The sequence below is a fragment of the Meriones unguiculatus genome, chromosome 14 (genome assembly GCF_030254825.1).
Source record: "Meriones unguiculatus strain TT.TT164.6M chromosome 14, Bangor_MerUng_6.1, whole genome shotgun sequence".
Taxonomy (NCBI): Eukaryota; Metazoa; Chordata; class Mammalia; order Rodentia; family Muridae; genus Meriones; species Meriones unguiculatus.
Genome location: NC_083361.1, coordinates 19,721,816 through 19,743,492, shown reverse-complemented (window position 1 = coordinate 19,743,492; position 21,677 = coordinate 19,721,816). Strand labels below are relative to the sequence as shown.

Below are 21,677 nucleotides of genomic sequence, written 5' to 3'. Positions count from 1 at the left end.
TTCTAAGAATAGGTCTGTGGAGCCTGTTTAGACCACAGGGAAGTCCTCAGCTGTTAATGGAAGGTCTGTGAAAGGTTTTTTTTTGCAGTCATAGAAGAGCTGGTAGGTCATGTAGGAAATCTATAGACCTGCACATGGGAAGGCATTAAAAAATTGGATATTTAAAAATAAAAAGTCCTGTGGCCACAGATTTGCAAACCAGTATCTAACCAGACTTTGATACCTGTTGACCTTTGCCCTCCTCAACCTGTGCATAGTCCTCCAGGCAAAAGACATCTGAGTTGGAGGAAGTCTCAGTGGAAGAAGAGGAGGAGATGGCCTTGTCTTGCTCTACCATTGTCCAGTATGGAGAAGGGGCCCTCAGTTCTTTGTCATCTTTGTGAATTACTACACTGTAGTTCACATCTTTTCCAACACTAATAGTATGGTCCTTCTTTTTATATCCATGCCATTCTGTGGAGATTGATATTGGTGTCCTTACAGGGTGATTCCAAACTGACCGAGGATATCTGTAATACTTAAGTCTTTTATCTAAAACTGCATCTTCATGGTCATCAGTGCTTACAAAAGACTCATCTTTTGTCTGCTTTGTTTTCTTTGGTGTGCTGAAATAAGAGTGAATATAATATATTCTTACTATCTTAACAGTTAAAGATCCCTAACAGAATATCTTATAAAAAACTTTGTTTTGTAAAAAGAAAAAAAAAGTTCAAGGCCAGCCTGTTCTAAAAACCAGTCCAGGACAGCCAAAGCTACACAGAGAAACCCTGAGATGGCCCATGCCAGACAGGTCACAACTGCCCGTAACTAGTTCTGGAGTACCCTATACCCTTTTCCGGCCTCTGTGGACAGACACTGCACTCAATCTTCCCGCAGACAGACACACACGCATATACACACTTAAAATTAAAACCACTGTTCCTTTGTTATGAAAGTCTAAAACTACGCCAGGCACAGCAGCCGATGCCTGTGATCCCAACACTCTCGGCAGCCCATGCCTGTGATTCCAGCACTCTGGGAGGCAGAGGCAGGCAGAGCTCTGTGAATTTGAGGCCAGCCTGGTCTACAAAGTGAGTCCAGGACAGCCAAGGCTACACAGAGAAACCCTGTCTCGAAAAACAAAGCAAACCAAAAGAAAAAAAAAATCCAAAAACACAGTTACCTTCATTACTTTCTACATCATTGAAGTGTTATTGAAATGGATTCTTAATGCTTGAATACTTTCAGATTTATCCTTTTATATGTATGAGTGTTTTATGTGTGTGTGTGTTGGCTACATGTATAGTGGTGACCAAGGATGTCAAATAAGGTGGTCAGATCCTCTGAAACTGGAGTTATGGATAGTCGTCATTTAAACTTTTGAAGTCCTCTAATAAGACATTTTATGACTTTCTTTGACTCATAAACTACAGAAATACAAATATACACATACTTAAATGAAATCTTTTGATCTACTGAGTTCCAGGACAGGCAGAGCTACACAGAGAAATCCTGTCTCAATAAATAAATAAAACATTTAGAAAATGGCACTCTCCTGTGTGAGAGCTTCCAGCCCCATGTGACTGTTGATTTTAAATTAGTTTCATTTGGTTAAAGTTTAAAATTCCTTAGGTGTATATCTAAGTGCTTAATAGCCCCATGTGGCGAACTTATACACATTTCTGGGCTCTTGGTTTCTTCTAAAGTGAGCATGAGACAGGTGACAAGAGCCAGTTGTAGTAGCACATGCACACCCCTTTAATCCTAGAACTTGAGAGACAGAAGCAAGCAGGTCTATGTAAGTTCAAGGCCATTATGGTCTATATAGTTCAAAGACACCCAGAGCTACATAGAGAGACCCTGTCTTTAAAAAGAAATGACAAGAAGATTAAATAGTACCATGTTGCAGCACACAGCATGCAGTGAGCACTGAAGAAGTATTAGCTGCTATATATGATTTATGGTCAAATGCTGATGAAAAAGACCCTTTTTCCAGTCTACCTCATCTGAAGAGGGCAGCAGCTCTCCCACTCAAGCCTGTGCTGTCACCACATAGGAACACGGGCCATCTGATTTTTCAGGAGATACTGATTCTTCCCATGAAGTATTTGTAGATTTGGCAACTAATTCAGATACTTTTCACTTAAATTTCTTTTTAAAATATGCAGAAAAGCACAAACTAAAAAAATAAAAATGAAAAATCACAAAAACCCTGATGGTTACCTCTCTGGTCAAGAAATACTGTTTGGCTACTGTTTAAACCTCCCACTCACCCTCCTTGCCAAGTCACTGCTCTTTCTAGGTGGGAGCTGTGCAAAGCACACCTGTGGGCTTCATCTGACCCTTGGCTCCCAAGTTGAAGCATCTAGTGTATAAAGGTCATTTTCCTAGTCTTGATCCTTAGCACAGCTACAGGATCCTGCTGAAATTAAGGGCCACTCTTGTAGGGACACACTAGGTTTCATATTGTAGAGAGTGTCATGTCCTAAGCACCCCAGCACACCTCAGGGTACCTGTGGTCCTGTTAGAGACAAGCTCTTAGAGGGTTAGTTGAGGAATTGTCAATTTTTCATTCTGGGAAAGTTCCATGGTAGGTTTAAAAAAACAAGACCAACTCTTGCCTTCATGGAGTTTACATTTTCCCAGAGAAGCAACAACTGATCACTGGAGTCACTGTAGAGAGACAGTGCTATGAACACACGTGACTGGTGGTTCTGGCTGTCCCAACACTCCCTGTAGGATGGCTCCTCCGTTTACCCTGAACCTTGGAGTAGACATGAACACAGCGTAAGCGTGGTGCAGACAGCAGAGAAGTTAGTGTGAAAAGCTGAAAGCCAAGAGAACTAGAGGGATGGGGAAACCGAATGAGAATGCTATCATCCAGGCCACAGAAAAGTGCTAGAGACAGTTAAGGACTTTGATATTTATCTAAGAACAAGAGTTCTGAAGTTCGTAAGATGGAATCTGCCATGGTCATATTTGTATTATGTAAGGTCATCCTGTGTAAAAAGTGAAAGACAAGCCGATGATCAAATGGTGACTTTGGGACAATGGTAGCAGGAAGAAAAGTGGCCACTGTGATGAGATACAAAACGCTGGCAAGTCTTGGTGGCTGCTTGAGGGGCTGACAGAGGAGACAGAAGAATCAAACATAACCCTAGCATTTTGGCTTCTTATCTAGGCAGAATATCCCAGTAGGATACCTATGACGTTGTGGTTTGGGTATGAATTGTACCATAGAGCCCTGGACTGAGTACTTGGGCCCAGCTGCTGCTGGAATTTGGGGAGTTAGAAACTTTAGGGAGAAGAGCCTCACTAGGGAATAAGTCCCTGGAGGAATGTTCTCTGAGTTACGCTGCCCCCACCCTTTCCTCTCTCTGCCACCATGAAGTGAAGTTCTTCGGCCACGCATTTCTCACCGTTACCATGTTCTGCCAAAGCACCTGGGACTAATGACCACTGACAGAACCACCCTTTGAAACCATGAACCAAAGTGAATTTGTAAGTTACTCTGACAGGTATTTCGGTCACATAAATGGGGAAAAAATATAACTGGCTTTTGATTTTAAGGATAGATCTGAGGAGGTTGCCATCTAAATGGAGATAATATACTTTGCAAGTACTTAGTGTGTAGACAGTAACAGAAACCACAGCCACTGAGATAACCTAGGAAACTGAGAAGAATCAAAGACTTAGCTGTTTAAAACACCAACAGGAAGAACCCAGAGGTAAAAGGAAAATCAGCAGAGCATGGTCTCACAGAAACTGGGGAAGATATGTCAAAGGTGGGGATAAAAGAATTGGGTAGTTGTAAAGAGTCTAATGCTACTTAAAAGGAAAGTAAAACAGCCAAGCAGTGTTGGTGCATAGCTTTAGTCCCAGCACTCAGGAGGCAAAGGCAAGCAGATCTCTGAGGTTGAGGCCAACCTGCTCTACAGAGCAAGTTCCAGGACAGCCAGAGCTGCACAGAGAAACCAATAAAAATTAATAATAAATAAATAAAAATAAGTAAATATATAAGGTGAGCAAAATAAAGACTTGACTCCATTGAAATAGCAGGTTTCAGGACAGCCAGAGCTACACAGAGAAACCAATTTTAAAAAAATGAATGAATGAGGAAATATATAACTAAGGTGAACAAAATAAAGACTTGACTCCATTGGAATTTGCTGGGAGCAATTACATGTTGGATTGGCAAAGGCAAGCGAGTGAGCTTCCTTGAGTCAGTCCACTCGTTTTTTCATGGCTGATGAACGGGTATATCCCTGGTGTAGGCAAGGCCCCAAGGATTTTGCCTCAGGAGTACTTATTGTTGCTGTACTGCCTTTTCATGCGTGTCTCATAGCTGGCATTGTTGACACCCTCACTGCTTACTGCTTCATTCTGTTGGGCAGATTTCCTGCAGATTATTTTGAAGATGTACCTTCATAGTGCTGTTTAAACAAATTGATGATTTTTAAAGAATTTCTGACTTGAATCAAGTAATTTAAAAACCCTTCTGCAGTGTAACAAAAACTGCTAGCAGCTCTGTGAACCTTCCTGTGAATTACACCAAGAAGGAAAACAAGATTGAAACAAATTAATAATCAAGGAGATGCACTAATTCTAGGTTTAGTCTAAGGATAAGGCCCAGGTGTATACCACAGTTTGAAAACCCATATTAATATAGAAACAAAGAATAAATGATTAGCTATACAAGACAAGACACCTGTTTCTTAGAAAAACCTTGACATAAAACACTTGCTTTGAACACAATGTACATTTGAAATAAAAAGAAAACTGCTGCTTTGAACTCATAATGAGCATATAGATAAAACCACCGCTTCAAATTTATAATAAAGTATCTAGTTAGATATTAGGATCAATAGTCGCTTTTATGTAATGATTATATCTATTTTTGAATGAGGTCATTTTTCCCTACACAGAGAACCTTTGTATTAGATAGTATAAGAGCTTAAGACAAACATTTGTTGAGGCCACCCACTTCGTCCAAAAAATGTGTCTGTCTGTGTTTATGTCTGATTGCCTGTACATACTGTCTGTATGTATGTTTATATGTATATATTTAATCTGTTTACATATGTGGATGAGTGGTGTCTTAGGGAGCTTCCTTGTTTTGTGTGTTGATTGCATGTGTGTGAGGTTAGTAAAACTCCACTTGATTTGTCTGCTAAATGTGTATGTTTTCATATGCTTCAAAGTTTAGTAAGTGATAAGCAGTCTAGAGTGTTTCATCTGCCTTCTTAATTATCACTACCTTTCAGCCAGCTGCTGTTCACTGCTGAGCCACTAAGTTAAAAGGAACTAAGGTGGTTCTTTTTACAGCCCCTTGTATTTACACCAAGAAACCGTCAAGGCTGTGAGTTAAAAGAGCCACTGGCTTACCCTATTTAAGACCCTCTGCTGTTAAACAATAAAAGGTTTTAGCCAGAGAGCTGTTTTGGTGGCAGAGAAACCAGGCCTGGATAGCTCAATTTATCAATTGAGCTCAAGCTCCAGACCCTGAATCTTAAGGTTCAGGATTCAATTCTCTACTACCTCTTCCTTTAGAGGCTCTTACAACCAGCAGCCCCTGGGGTTAGACTGTATATAGAGTTTAACTGTCTATATAGAGTTAGACTGTGTGTAGAGTTGAACTGTATATATAGAGTTAAACTGTATATAGAGAGCCCCAAATAGCAAGGCTGCCATCCTGAAAGATTAAGAGTTAAAGTATAGAGAGAAATACCAGCCACCAGCTAGCTGGTCATCGCCTACACTAGGACCCAGCTTGGCTTACCCTGTGTGCTAGAAATGGCCTCTAGCAGGAATTACAGTATGAAGGTGGCAGATGATCTGGGATAGACCTCAGATGGTAAGAGATAAAAGCAATGCCTATATTGGAATGCCTGGGACGTGTGTCTCCTGAGAAAATGGAGCCCTCTAATAGCTTTCTCGTCAAGTTAGGACAAGAGGAATAGAAAGAGAAGGGGAGTTAGTGTTTACTAAGAAGGGAGAGGCTTACAAAAGGGCATTGTGCCGTGTCGGTTTTATCAGCTTGACCCAAATTTAGGCATATCTGGAAGGAGGAAATCTTAATTGAGAAAAACGTCTCCGTTAGATTTTCCTGTAGGCAGATCTATGGAGTATTGCCTTAATGAACGGTATGGGAGGGCCCAGCCCATTGTGGGTGGTTCTGTGCCCTGGGCAGGTGGTTCTAGATGGTATAAGAAAGCAAACTGAAAAAGCCAGTGAGCAGCCTTCCTCCACATTCTCTTCTTCAGTTCCTGCCCTGGCTTCCTGTGAATGATGGACTTGTGATGTGGGAGTTTAAGCAAAATAAACCCTTTCCTTTATAAATTGCTTTTGGTCATGGTGTTTTATCACAGTAATAGACAGTCTAAGGCAGGCATAAATGTTGTAGAGAAGCTTGCAGAAAGTTAATGCAAGAGAGAGAAGAGGAAGGAGGAGTCTCAACAGTGTGTACATGCCCCTGTGGCAGTCAGGTTGACATCAGGTATCTTTGTCATGCTCCACCTTTTTGAGAAAGGGTCTTTCACTGAACCTGCAGGTCATCAGTTGGGCTAGACTACCTTGGGTGACTCTGGGGCCTATTCTGTGTGGCCTGCCACAGCTGGCATGTTCCACCACACTCCGCCTTTCCACAATGCCAGGAATACAAACACAAATCCTCGTGCTTTCACAGCAAGCACTTCACCCATTAAGCCAGTTCCCCAGCCCCATCTTAACCTGTGTTTTAGGGCTAGACGGGCTATATTGGCACAGTGCAGATAAGATTTGGGAACAGGGTCCCCATTAAAGACTGCTGATTCAGTCTCTGGTCCAAGTCGCCTTTATAACACTCCCTCATGTGAGGTCCTGCGGAATGTCCTGTGTAGAATGTAGTTCACTACGCCCTGGCAGCGTCACCAGTCCCTCCTCCCAAGGCTTTTACCATCTGATGGTTCTCACGTTAACCAAGACTTTGCACCTCACACACAGGCTTGGGTTTCATAACATTGTCCTAAAGTAAACTACTTACTGTGGGACTGGAAATTTAGTCTCGGGGAGTAAATCATATACGTCTTGCCATTCCTGGGGTATGTCAATAAAGTTGCGGTAAACCTTGATTTGCAGCACTGTTCCTATAGTGATATTTTGCAAAAGCTTTAAAAATTCACGGAGTGTGTATCCTAACACATTGGCATGTCCAACACTAAACAGAACATCACCTGAAAAAGGAAAACAGTTACATTAAAATAATGGGTTGAAAAGAGCCATACTGGCTTTATTGAAATATTTTATGGGTTCATATGTTGGTTCATTGTGACCAAAGCCCAGCTTGAGTCTTGAGTCAAAAACACTCCTCTGGCATGAGTGTTCTTGGCATGATAAAGATGCTTAAGCAAGTTTCCTAATAGCTGTTTAATAGTATTTGGGGGACATTTCTGAAATCCTTGATTTACCAGAGGCTAAAAGCATTTAAAACCCAAGCCATTTAGATTTAGGATTCTAAACATTAAAAACAACAATGAGTGGCTCTAACTAGTTCAGAGAAGCCTCTTGCCATCCTGCCTGCCTGGGTTCAACGGGCCCCTCCACAGCAAACAGGCTAAGTTAGGCACATAGGCTTCTGTTTGAGTTTTCTGCCCCTTCCTAAATAAATCGGGCAGATAACTGCATGATCCACTAAGTAATTAGCTTGTGTTCATTATGCTTATGGCATGCATATACAGACAGTGTGCTGATTCCAAGGAACCTAAGCTTGTTGCTCCCCTCTTGCCTCCAACTCTTCAACAAGTCCCACTACAAGCTGCAGAACTGGTTCAGAAGACTTGGCTAGACCCCTCGTTTAAGACATATTTCACAGGGAATCATGATAGTCACCCACATGGAGCTTCTGAGTACCCAGCAGATGGAAAGACAGTTGTTTCTTAACAACAGAACCCCAGACCCCCTAAACAAAATCTGAAAGGATCAATTATTCACTTGTATGGACTTAACCTGCCCCACCCCTCACTCCCACCAGCTATGATGAAGACCTATAAACTCAACCTGGCCACCAGGTGTTCCTGCCTGGGTCACTGAACCTGCATTGGGATGACAGGAGCATCCGGGATCTCTAGACCCTTTGGTCCAAGCCTGGTTCTGAAGATTTTCTGGCAGTTCTGTCAGACATTGCCCTAAATTGGGTGCCTTAACCGCAGTTTCCTGTGGCTTGCAATAAGGAGCATGAACATTAATATTCAGCAAAGCCCTTAAAGAGCAATACAGGTTTGCCCTTAAAGGACAGATTCACTCTGGGGAAAGTCTTAGTTTTCAGTACTTCTCAGTGGGGAGCAGATGAAAGGTCCTGAGAGTAGTATTGGCATGGACAAGGCCATCTCAAGGACTCCAATACCTGTGGAAGTGGCCATGCCTTCCCCAGATGAGGCTGCTCACAGAGCCCAGAGCCTTCCTCTGGTCCAAGTATGACCATTTTGACCAGTGTGCAAAAACTAGCAACTGCAGCTTCCTCCTCGTGGGTGACTGCAACCTGACACTGCCCAGTTACAGACACCTCCTACTGAGACTAGCTACCTCCTTCCTGTGCTGTACATGGGTGGTTCCCTCCATCAGAGTGTGCACACCCACCCACTCCAGCTTCTCTGTGTCTGCAGTTCCCGAAGTGTCTGTAGTTTCTTCATTCCTGTATTGCCCCATTGGGACTTTATAACTGATGAGGATAACACGTTCCCTGTGTGTGCATGTAAAGCCTGGACCCCCAACAACCCTCATACCAAGACACTGAAACACAAGCTCAGAGAGAGGGGTCCAGGAGGAGGCTCTTGCATCTCAGTACAGGCTGGTCAGCAATTACGCTAACCCTTAGGGTGTGTTCAAGCACTGCCAGGGGGACACTTCTCTAGAGCCAGATCCTATGAGAAACAAAAGTTCCCGCTGTTCTAGAAAGTAAGTACTTAGAAAGTCTGAGAAATCCTTCTGCTTTGGTTTCGAGAAGTAGATAACACAAGCCATATACAGAGCTAGGCACAGTAGTGCATGCCTGTAAAATCAGTATTCAAAAGGCTAAGGCAGAAAAATGGACAGTTCAAGGCCAGCCTGGGCTACATGGTGAGACTGTCTCAAAAGGCAAGGCAAAGAAAAACAAAAGCATGTCCTGAAGCCAGCTTCAGAAGTCAGCTCTCAGAGCTACCTTCAAGCTGCTCAGGATGAAACAGCTGCTCTTCCTGCTGAGGTTAATTACAGTAACAAAGTTACCCTCTTATGATGATGTTAAAAGACAGTCTGCTTAATTGTGTTATAAGAGGGTGACTTTTGCCAAGAAGACAGAAAATAAATAGCTGAATTCCCTGGCCATTCTGGCTGTAAACCAAATGTGTCTGGGTGTGAATGGGATTGCTCTGGCAAAAGGTAGCAGCACTGCCTGTCATAGATACCAATTTGGTATTTATGAACACCAACCTCATCATGAACTTTTTTTCTGCGTTAATAGGCTGTGAGAATGACATTGCTATAAGCCTGTCTGGATTGCCTATATTGAATCAGCTATACAGCAGCCATACCCTTACTGAAAGATAGGTTTTCTTTTTCTCTGTTCCAACTAAGATGGAAGTTGTATACACTTCATGTTTGGATCATGTTTGTTTGGCTGTCCGCTGTTAGTAACCATAGAACCTACACATGAAAAGGAATGAAGGAAATGTAGATGAATGAATATAAGTGAGTGAGCGAGTGAGTGAATGAGCCTGATATGACTAACTGAATGAATGAATGAAGCCAGTACATGGCTACTGTCCACTGTCAAAGCTGCATTAATATGTTAAAGCTGTAGTAATAGCTTACGGCTTTGTGTATCAGACAGCCACAGAAAACCAGCACCAAATTAGCAAATCAAGATAAAACACCAAAGACAAAGAACTTTAGAACCTGTGAATGAGAAATAACAGGGGCAGGTATCAAGGAAATAGCAAATCCCATGATCGCTGCTAAAAATAATGGAAAAGCAGACTTTGAAACCTCGAAACTGAACAGTAACTGGTTGTCATGAAGAGATGTGGTTACCCAGAACAGCTGAGAGCCAGCAAGGGCCACACCAGAGAAACTCTGTTTTGAAATTAAAAATTAAAAAAAAAAAAAATCTCACTTCTGCTCATTAGGCCATTGGTAATATGGTATGGGTTTTCTAGGAGGTCATGGGTTCAAATCTGACCTTTGACTGCTATCCTTGTACTTGGGCGTGCTCTCTCCCCATATACATACATATGTACATATCATATATACCGTTTTATATGTATAACTATTGTGCATAATGTTTGTGTTGTTGTTTTCAGACAGGGACTCATGTAGCCTCCTTGAATGCCTCCTGATCCTTCTGCATCCACCTTCCAAATGCGGGGGTGACAGGCATGTAGTCCCTAATTAGCTGTGGCAGTGCACAGATCATCTCACCTCTTGAAGGACCCAAACTCCGTGGTCTGCATTCCAGGAGTACTGCAGACGTTTTGACTAGGAGTGTAAATACTTTGCACAATACCTGGGACAGATCCTCTCATTCACTGTTCATTCCTTAAGGGTAACACAATAAATGGGTCAGCAGTGTAGGTAAGTCACAAAAAACTGCACTCAAGGCCAGGCATGGTGATGGCCGCCTGTCATACCAGCACTCAGGGAAGCAGAGGCAAGCAGATCTCTCTGAGTTCAAGGCTGGTCTACAGAGTGAGTCCAGGACAGCCTAGGCTATACAGAGCAACCATCTCTCAGGAAAAACGAAAATTGAACTTGAGGCTGAAGAGATGACTCAGTGGTTAAGAACAATTGCTGCTTTTCCAGAGGACCTGAGTTTAGTTTCCAGCACCCCATGGCAGGCAGCTCACAACTGCCTATAACTGCAGCTCCAAGGGATCTGACGCCCTCTGAACTCTGAAGCCACTCATGTGCTCTGAAACACACACACTAATTAACCATAAAAACGATGTTTAAAGTTGAACTCTAGATTGCTCTGGACCTCTGAGAGCTGTAGCCTCGTCCTGAGATTCTGTCACAATCATGTATCAGTACACACTATATTTATATGCTGATTTGAATTAGAACTTACCCCCCCCCCCCCGGCTCAGTTATTTAAACAACTTGCTTCCCAGTTGGTAGGAGCCTCGGAGGAGGAATCTGTCACTTGGAGTTTGACTCTGAGAGCTTACAGGCTCACCTCACCTCCAGTTTGTTCCCTCTGCTTTCTGCACGTGGCCGGATGGGATCTCTCATCCTTCTGCTCCAGCCACCTGCTGTCCTTGCCTCCCTGCTGTTACAGGCTCTCCCTCTAGAAACATATGCCAAAGTGAACTCTTTCTTACACACACACACACATTTTCCAAAGACATCCAGAGCTCCTCAGTGGGAGGAGCTCAGTGGGCTGAATAAGCCAGAATCACAGGTACATGGTTGGTGCGTGAGATGGCCCACCTGGAATCCAAAGCACACTGGCTTGTGAACTGCAGGCTCTAGGCCCAAGTGAGACTCTGCCTCAATATTTAAGGTAGAACAGGGTAAAGGGTAAAGGAAGACCCCAACATCAGTCTGTGGCCTCTGTGTACCACTCACACACACATTAAAAAAAAAAAAAAAAAAAAAAAGACAACTAGCTATAGTGAAGCCATAGGAATGCGAAATAATTGGCAATGTTTCTGGAGTACTTGTTTTCAAAGCTCTTTACAACATTTAACCAAATCCTAACAACCTAGAACAAAGATGGGATTCTCCCAAATTAAATACGAGGTCCCTGAGGCTTGAAAGATTAAGTGACTTTGCCAAGGTCACAGAATGAGAAAGTGACAGGTCTCGGACCTGATTTCAGAACAAATGGCCTGAAGTGGTTTTTCCCTTTCATGACCTCATCCCACTCTGCATCCCCCACTCCTGGGTACCACACCAGGGCCCAAGGCAATACTGGAAAAGCACGTCTTGCATTGGATAGAAAAGGCATTCCCCCAGAGACCTGAAAAGTGAGGTGATCTCGATGAAACCTTATGGCTTGGAGTCTGGGGGGGGGGGTGTTAAATTCCAGCTCCTAGGCAAGCTCCCGAGTATCTGCATATTACACAGTGGTTTGGTGCAGAATATGCCCCTGTTGAGAAGGTGAGATGAGATCATGTGTCCCGAAAGGCATGATTAGCACCTCCCGGGAAAGAAGAAATCTTCATGTGCAGCTTCATAGTGATGCACATGTGTCTGGGCCTGTGTCTGCATCCCACTTACTGGATGAAAGTGAACCTGATGAGGAGGTCTCTGCCATTAAGCTTCAGTCTCCTCACCTGCAAAAGGACAGTAAGAACAGGCCCTCCCGAGAGTGTCATAAGAACCAGATGAATAGCACTTAACTGATGTGTACACACAGTGGCAGCAACTGGCTAGCCCATAGGAAATTCTCAGCCAATGTTCTATCCTCGTGCTGACTCCCTGAAGGCAGGTGGAAAGGAGGTAAGTGAAAGCCACAGTCACCTGGCTGGAGTGTTCCGTCACTGGCTGCAGCCCCTTTGTTGATGAGGTGGCTAATCTGAAGGTAGGGCCCATTCTGGATGATGATCAGGCCCAGTCCCAGGCTGCCCACAGTGAGTTTAGTCTGCTTCATTTTGTTCAAGTTATGTGCAAACGCCTTGGCCTTGGGGCTGTATCCTTTCACTAAGAAAACAAGAGGAACTTGTTTCAGTCACTTCACAAGACAACAGCATGGCAGGGTTGCTGTGGAGCTCTGCTACCAGACTTCGGGGGCACTTCCAAAGTCATCCCGTTCTTCAGTTTCCCCTTTGGGAAAATGAGTGTTGTAAAGTATGTGGAAACTAAACAGGACAGTTAAAGGGCTATTGTACAGGCCTAGTACTTCATGGGTGTTAAATATCAGGTATTATCATCCATTCACTTAACAGATGTTTATTGATGCAAACAAGCAGTGTGCTCAGGCCCTGGGTTCCCTATGGTGAACTAGATGGGCTCAGTACCCCTGTGGATCTTACAGCCTAGTAGAGGACACAGCTGCAAACAAACTGGATGCTAAACAGGAAGAGAAGGCCAGAGGGCTCTGAGGGTGAACAACAGGGACCTAAGTTTTACACAGGGATAGGGACCAGGCTTCCCCAAAGGAGTAAATACGAATCAAGGTGAGAGGACCAGCAAGCTAAGCAGGAGGACATAAACAGAATCAAGGTTCTAGGACAGAAAGGAGACACGGGGACATGAAGGAGTGGCATCAGGCAGTGGTGGCGGGGCACACCTGGCAGATGGGCTGCTGGCCAGGTTCACCTTAAGGAAATCTTCGAAGTAATTTCAGCTGGACATGATCAGCTTGTCACTGTTTCGAATAAAATCACCATGCTGGCCTCTGTGTGATATGTGGAGCGAGCATGGAGATAAGAAATGAAAAGCAGACTGCAGTCACTCGAGCATGTCACAGCCCCGGCAGTAGAAATGGACAGTGGTATAGGCACACAGCAGCTGGGAGGAAACAGACCGCTCTGCTCCACACACGTCTCCTTCTGTAAGGGCCAGCAATGCTCTGGGGTTCACCAGGCCTTGGCCAAGTCTCTGTGACTCTATGCTATTTCCAGGATCACTGCTGAGACGGGTTTCCCCAGCTTCCCATACCCAGCTGTGGGGACCTCAAAGCAAATGCCCTTGCTGGACAGCTCCAACACCTCCAGCTGGAGAACTAAAAGTTCAAGTTCAATGTGCTTACAAAGTAATCCAGTTTGGAAAGCTATCAGTGCTGTGGAAACATGTTCTCAGCTCTCAGTCTCCAGGACCCACTCAATTCTCGGACCCCAACCCCCTCACCCCCAACACACTATATATAACTTTTAAAATTTAAAGACGGCAGAGGGAAAGAAATCACTCCATAGAAATTTGTGTACATGATTCCATGTTTGGCCGTTCTCCATAGGAAAAGCAAAATTCTAGAAAACAATAAAAGCACAAGAAATTGGGGTGGAGAAAGGGCAGTTGCAATGTAATTTCCAGGAGGTGAACATGTTCCCTTGCTTCACCGTGGTAGTGGTGAAGAGTGCTATATATCTGTGGAAACTCACAGAGCAGTCCACTAAAAAGAACACCTCACTGCATGCAAGTTGTATCTTGAACAAACAATGGTGAGAGATTCCCAACTGTGACCGCCGTTTTATGAGGAAGCCTTGAAACCCAAGGCATATCACCCTTGTCCTATTTCCCCATTTACCATTTTTGCTTTTGAGGGGGCCTTGCTCCATTGCCTAGGGTGGGGCTCTCTTGACTCTCCCAGAGCCGAGGTTGGCATCTGTCCCAACTTCCAACAGTTTGGAATCCTGGAGACACAAGATCAGGACCGCAGGCCACGGGGAAACATTGGCGCGCAGCCATTCTCTGAATGGCCGCCAGGGGGCGATGCAAGGCTGCTTCCCAGAAGTTTGGGCAGCCAGGTAGTTGCTTCAGAAGACCCTGAAAAAAACGTGGCACGAGTGAAAACCACTCCAATGTAGAGTGTGAAAATTATATGCAAAAAGAAAATTTTCTGCAGGAATTAGCAGAGTGTCTGCTTCGTTCAGTGAATGAGAGGCTCTTGATTGGTGGAGAAACAATGGAGACAGAGCGAGAGCATAGAAGGGAGAGGGCCTCCAAATATAAGCAACAACATTGCTGGAAGACCGTAGAATATTCCAGAACCCACTGCCCTCTATTAATGGTGGTTTCCAAATATTGTTACATCAACAGCTCTAACTGCCTTGCCAGTGTACTTTATTCGTGTGTTTCAGATGAGAAAGAGCCAAGAATGGCCTGAAAACAATGAGTCACTATTAGAAGATGGATTATTGCTTCCTTCGTTTTCCCAAAATAATCCTTCACATTCACTCAGACAACAAAGAGTCCCCAGAAACCACCATGTGGCTTGCGGGGATGCTGAGGACATGAGCGTAGATGAGACAAACAGGGACTTTATCCTCTTAGAACGTGTATTTTCTTTTTTTATCTTTTTCCCCACTTCCCCAAGACAGGGTTTCTCTGTGTAGCCTGGCTGTCCTGGACTCACTCTGTAGACCAGGCTGGTCTCTACCTGCCTCTGCCTCCCAAGTGCTGGTTTAAAGGCATGAGCTACCACCACCTGACTAGAAATTATATTTTCCTTTCTTTCTTTCTTTATTTCTCTTCTCTCTCTCTCGTTGTTTTGTTTTGTTTTGGAGACAGGGGTTCTTTCTGTAACTTCAGCTGTCCTGGAACCAGCCTCAGACTTACGGAAGTCCGTGCACCTCTGGGGTGCTGGATTAAAGGCGTGCCATTGACCAGCTTGGAACCTGTATTTTCAACACATATGGAGAGAATTTTAGGAAACTGTAAAATATGGGAAATAAATTTTAGAAAGTAGCGTTATGAACTGGATCACCACTCTGATGAAAAAGATATTAACCACCTTGTCCCAGGGTATCAAATCCTTTAACAAATAGTAAGCAAACACCTATTGGAAGTCAGGCACTGTACCAAGATTTTTAGGATGAACCTGGGTATGTCTCAGCTTGGTCATCTGTTTCTCTAGCTCCATCCAAACAACAAACCAAGACAGATTTTCATTGGCTAGATCCCTTCTCACAGTGTTCTGTGCAAAGGGAACCCCCTGCTGCATTTCTTGTGATAGGCCACCCTTTTCCTCTTCCACCCTGGCTGGAATGTACTCAGGTGCCAAGTGTACTTTATCACAAAATGCATCCTTTACCTCCATCTTCCTGCCAGTGGGAGAATGATTAGAAAATGTGGGGACGGCGCGCATCGGTCTTCTTTCACTCTTCAGAAGTCATACTGACTAGGCAAAATGTGTGCCACAAACTCAGGGACACTGCTGTCCAGACCAGTTCAGAACTAAATAACTTGACCTCCCCTCCATTCCTTCTGCAGCCTAGGAAGCTTCTGCCAGGATCTTAGGTCCCTCCAGCAGTGAGTGACCAGTGCAGGGTCATCCCAGAGCTCCCAACAAGCCCTGCTGTGGCTTTGCCATGGCTGCCTTATACTCTCTAGCTTTCTGCCCAGCCTGCCTCTTTTCCTCCACACAGAGACATGAGGCCCAAAAGTATTCCCTAATAATTCCTTGCAACCCAGCCTCTTTTCTAGAGAACTCAACCAATCTATGGCATCAAGTGCTAGAGATAACCTGAAGTGTGGCTGTTAAGAAGGGATTCAGGATCTGAAGCACCAATGGAATCCAATCATTAAGTGGACTTAGACAGTCTCTGGCAGAGGGAAGCTCTAAAATCCAAAATAAATGGGATGGCATAACAGAGGAGGAAGATGTACTAACATAGATCATGGACTCAGGATAAGATACCTTGATCCAGGAGTTGTCAGCAATAACAATCCTTAGAAAACAGCAGGCTACTGCTACAAACAGAGACAGGGAGGACTTTCTGGCACTCAGCTGATTCGTCTTGTTGTCACAGCATTCTCCTGTCCTGTTCTTACAGTAAATGGGTGACTGTAACAACTACATCTTGAAAAATATACAGCAACAAGGGCCTTACACTAGAAATGAGGGCCTAAGCCACCGCATCATGTAAGTTACATCAGAGGTTCTGGTGGAATTGTAAGAGAGGAAAATGATAGCAGTGTCCCCATCCTGCAAGAAGGCCACCACAGTCCTGCAGAAGCTACTCTCAGACCCTGAAAGAAAAAATCAAAATCAACAACTAAAGCATAAAAAGAAATATAAACTTTCTATTTTATTTTGTTTTGTGGAAAGTCTTTCTGTGTGGCCCCGGCTGCTCTTGGAACTCATGGTCCTCCTGCCTCAGCCTACCAAAGACAAGAATTACAGGGATGTGCCCCCACACTCAACCTTCTATGTACTTTTTAATTTTTTTTTTTCTTAGATTGGTACTGAGGTACTTTAATCCCAGCATTCAGGAGCAGGAGCAGCATTCAGAAGCAGGTGGATCTCTGTGAATTTAAAGCTAGTCTTGCCTACACAGTGAAATTTAGGCCAGCAGGCCCACATTTCAATGTTTATTACATGTATTTCTATATGTACATGTGTGAATGGGTATGCATGTGTCATGGTCGGTGTGTAGGTCAGAAGAGTTGGTTCTTTCATTCTACGGTGGGGGTGCTAAGAATTGAATCAGGTCATCAAACTCCATAAGCAAGCGCATTTCTACTGCGCCATCTTGCTGGCTCCCATTTCACTGCAGTGGGGGTGGCTCATCAAATCTGAGTAAGCATGTCCCAAGAATAGGTGATGGGAAGGGAATTCAAATCGCTAGATTAGTGTGTCTCTTTTTCCTTTATTTGAAGACACCGGGGAATTGAAAGATCACCAGCCAGACATGGCATCGCACACCTGTCACCCCAGCTCTTGCATTCCATGCCAGCCTGGACTACACAAGCTCCTGTCAAAAGGCTGGCAGTAGTGGCACACGCCTTTTAAAAATCCCCACACTCAAGAGGCAGAGGCAGGTGGATCTCCGGGTTTGAGCACAGCCTGGTCTACAGAGCAAGTCCTAGGACAACCAGAGCTACACAAAGGAACCCTGTCTCAAAAATGAAAAAACAAACATACTTTGATTATTTAGTTACAGAATATATTACAAAATGTACCTGCAGAGCAAATGATGGTCTGTGTAATCCAGGTACCAAGGGCAGAGGGACTGATCTCCAGCTATAGGAAGGGCTGTAGGTTGAGTGATCTCAGCTAGAAGGGTATTTGTGTATGTGTACCAGAGAGTGTGTGTGTGGCGGGGGCGGGGGGCGGGGGGGGGACGACAGAGGTCGATGCCACTCTCTACCTTTTTGTTGTTGTTTTTGAAACAGAGGTTCTCTGTGTAGCCTTGGCTGTCCTGGAACTCACTCTGTAGACTAGGCTGGCCTTGAACTCACATTTATTTCTATATGAACATGTGTGGATGGGTATGCACGTGTCATGGTCAGTGTGTATGGGTCAGAAAGTTGGTTCTTTACCCTGCGGGCCCTAAGACTTGGGCTCAGGTCATTAGGCTCTAAAAGCAAGTGCGTTTCTACTTAGCCATCTCACTGGCTCACATCCCACTGCAGTAGGAGCGGTATCTGTGCCTCTGCCTAAGGCATGCACCACTTGTAAGGGCGTGGTTTGACCACTATTGCCTGGCTCCTCCTTTTCAAAACAAAAACAAAAACACGGCCTTTCCTTAAACCTTAAGCTCGACAATTTGTCTAGACTCTCAGGTCAGCATGCCCCAGGGGTCCTCCTGTCTCCATCCAGCTGGGGGATCACAGGCGGATATGTTTGGGTTCACATGGGTTCTAAGCAAGACCTCATGTTTGCCCAGTAAGCACTTTACTGAGTGAGCCATCACCTTTGCTGTCTTCTTGAAGAAATGTCCCTGGCTGAATAGGCTGCCTTTTCCAAGATTACACACAATTTCTGGCGTAGCTAGCACCTAATGGCTGGTCAGTGCTAGAAAGCTTTGTCCTGAACACCTGAGCTTGAGAGCTCTCTTTCAGTCTGCCAAAGCCTCCTGTGCCTGCAGCTGACTTCTGCCCACTTCCACTTCCTTCCTTTCCCACACAGGAACTGGTCCTGAAAGAGCTCCCTAATAAACTTCCTACACACCACCGATCAATAACTTTTCATCTCGGAGATGATTCTGAGAGAACCAACCTACAAGACAGACAGCCATTTGAGCCCTGGGTCTAAGCTCCTCATCTCTGGATTTTGCTTCTGTCTTCTCCAACCCTAAGAATCCCAGGTTCCCATAGGCAACACATCTACCACTCTCTTGGCCCATGTAGTAAACTTGACCTGAACAGAGGCAGTGTGTTCATTATCCTGTCAGGCCAAAGACACTCCTTCAAGTGCAGAGTGATGGCAGTTTCTTCCACTTCTCCCTGAAGTCCCATCTGGATTCAGCCTCTTTTGACCTGAGCCCTACCATCTATCACAATAAAGCACGATATATTCACAGCCCTTTACAGCCACAGTATGGCTATTTATGTCTTCAGACTGCCAGCATAGATCCCTCCTGGGGCCTTTTATGATCTTCTGGGTCCCCAAGGACTTTCTGCCATAAGGAGCATGGTGGCTCATCTCTGAATAGAAAGATCCCAGCTGTTTTATTCAAGTGAGGGATGGGATACTTCTATTACACAGAAAATCTGTTGGGGGAGATAGGAGGAAAATGCCCAAAGCAAGGGCATGGATTTCTCAAGTTCAAATCAGCAGCAGGACTGGAATTAGAACATACTTCTGCATCCTTTTTACGATAGCTCTTCCTCCCTCCCTCCCTCCCAAGGCCCTGAGCTTTGCTTCTATTAAAACCCAGGTAGAGCTATAGAAAACTGTTTTGTCCTTGTACCTCAGAGACATGAACTCTGAATTACCAGTGCTATTGGAGAACACAAATATAGCACAAGGCTAAAATGGGAAATAATGGCAACTCTGTGAACAGTGTATTTGGCTCCTGAAAACTACGCCCCTACCCTAAAGTAGTAAGAAAAGGAAGAGTAAATCACTGCTACCACAATGATATGCAACCAGTAGCCTAATGGGAAAAGATGCTTTCATCCTTCACACACACACATCTGAGGTCTAGCATCTTGGATGGAGAAATAAATACCAAGAAGTTCTGGCAAATACTGTAAGGGTAAAAAGGAGAATTTATACTTGTATATGTGTGTATATATATATGTGTGTGTGTGTGTGTGTGTGTGTGTATACACATATGGCTTGTTTGTTTGTTTGTTTGTTTGTTTTTAACACAAGAACCAAGGCAGTATCATTCTACAAAGCTGGAGTCAAAACAGTTGCAAAGTGTTTCAACATTTGACCTTGGCCAGTTATGAACATCAGTGGGTATTAGTTAGGAATTCCCTTCTGCATAGTTACAGCTTCTTTTGTTCTGGGCAATCAACACAGCAGAAAAGGAAGCCAAAACTATGGCTCCGTCAAACTTTCCCAGTCCTTTCAAAGAGAAAGCAAAGCGCTTCCACAGTAAACTGATAGGCATTCTATCTGGATCCTCAGAATATATGAATTACTTTGTGGCAGTGCCTCTGGCAGAGGAAAAATAATGTCATTAAATATGTACTTTTAAAAATACTTGCCCCAAGAGATCAGTGTTAGGGCTGAAAACTCTGCACCAGCAATCAAGTCCTTTCTCTCCAACTGTGTGGTGCCACTGAGATCCCTGCACATTTCTGCAAGGATGCTGGGTTTAGTGGAATTTGAAACCTGCTGAGTTTTGTGGACGTGTGCGCATTCCAAAAATAGAGACAGATGTCACTCTTCTAGGTCTTTTCTAGAGATAGCTTAGGTGGTACTTGACCAGAAAAATCGTCTCCATTTGCTCTATGGAGTGCTGAGAAAAAGATGGATCTAGAGTCAGGGTTAATGCTGATTTAGCAGAGAGCCATGGTGGAAAGAAACTTCCAGGGGACAGCAAAACCGTGAGCAAATCCTCTGTTATCCCAACAACTTCTATTACTGTTTTCCTGTTTGGGGCATTCAATCTTGGGCTCTCTCCACACCCTCACTATGTAAACAGTATCCCTAAACACCTAGTTGGCGCAAACTAACGAGCACTTCAGGTTCTTCATTTCCTTCCCTGTTATCAGCAAGTCCTTCCTTCTGCCCATTTTTCTCTCTCTTGACTACCCTAGCTAAAAGCCACAATTCTTTGTCTTCGACTAACTGGCCATTTCTGGTGTCCCTACGTCCGCCGTCCCTCCCCCATTACAATCTTTTTACACGATGGATCATCACTAAGTTAGGTCGCGTCACTATCCTTGTCGACAGCCCCAGTTCCTTCCTGCAGCACCTGGAACAAAATCCAAACATTCATTTGGGTAATTTAAAGATAGGATCTCACTATTTGGCCTAGGCTGTCATGGAACTGTTGACTCTCCAGCTTCCGCTTCCCCAGTGCTGCTATTTGCAGGCGCGTGCCCACCCTGGATCCCATCTCTGGCCTGTGCCTACCTTTCCTCACACCACTCTCTAGTCACTCGGGCCATTCTGCAGGTCCGAACATGACAATCCTTCCACTTTCTCTCTCCCTAACGGCGGTCTCCCGTCTCTGGAATAGTCTGCACCTAATCCTCACAGGACAAATCTTTAAGATCTTGGTAGTCTCCGTCCGGAACCACCGCCGAGCCCCCTGCAGCCCCCAGCACCGGGCTGAGGCGACCGGCCCTCCGACGGACTCGGTAGGGCAGTCCGGGGCGCTGCCGGCCGGCGCGCGGTTTCGCTTCCGGGTGAGGGGCGGGCGGGCCGAGCAGTTCCGGGGCGGGCGGCGGCTGCGGGTCCCGGCGCGGAGGGCGCGAGCGCGCGGCGCGGGCCGAGGGCCGAGGGCCGAGGGCGGCGGCGCGGGGACCCCGGGGCCCGGCGGCCCATGGGGCGCGAGGCGTGAGGCCGCGGCCTGCCCTGCGGTGGGGGGTGGGGGGAGCGGGGCGGGGCGATGGATAAACTGACCATCATCTCAGGATGTCTCTTTCTGGCCGCCGATATCTTCGCCATCGCCAGCATCGCCAACCCGGACTGGATCAACACCGGGGAGTCGGCGGGTGAGCGCCGTGCGCGGACCGGGAGGGCGGCCGTCCCCGGGTCGGCGGTCCCGAGGGTTAAAGGTCGGCGCCGGGGAGGGGTCCGGAGGAGGCTGCTGAGCCGTGCTTCCCCCTTTCCCTGTGAAGTGTATGTGGTTATAGTCTTTGCTTTATTTTAGGCCCGTGGGCTATAATAATGCTAA

The 21,677-nt window shown here is 45.2% G+C and overlaps 2 protein-coding genes across 4 annotated transcripts in view; one reads left to right on the top strand and one right to left on the bottom strand.

Moving 5' to 3' along the window:
* Window positions 1-119: 119 nt before the first annotated feature.
* On the bottom strand, window positions 120-21,541 carry Pdzd9 (PDZ domain containing 9). 2 transcript variants are annotated; one of them, XM_060366921.1, is made up of 5 exons: window positions 21,404-21,541; window positions 14,180-14,418; window positions 12,454-12,633; window positions 7,001-7,190; window positions 120-605 (listed from the first exon to the last, which is right to left on the bottom strand). In XM_060366921.1, the coding sequence occupies exons 2-5, from the start codon at window positions 14,208-14,210 to the stop codon at window positions 206-208; spliced, it is 801 nt and encodes a 266-aa protein (XP_060222904.1). In that variant the 5' UTR covers window positions 14,211-14,418; window positions 21,404-21,541; the 3' UTR covers window positions 120-205. The 2 variants fall into 2 exon arrangements, with proteins under 2 accessions (XP_060222904.1, XP_060222905.1); XM_060366922.1 differs by lacking the exons at window positions 14,180-14,418; window positions 21,404-21,541 and having other exon boundaries at window positions 7,001-7,053; window positions 12,454-12,525.
* Window positions 21,209-21,677, top strand: part of Mosmo (modulator of smoothened) — a 58,494-nt gene continuing 58,025 nt past the window's right edge. For both annotated transcript variants that reach the window (XM_060366920.1, XM_021635655.2), the window contains exon 1: window positions 21,209-21,495. In XM_060366920.1, the coding sequence (XP_060222903.1) occupies window positions 21,390-21,495 (106 nt within the window). In that variant the 5' untranslated portion in view covers window positions 21,209-21,389. The remainder of the gene's footprint in view (window positions 21,496-21,677) is intronic.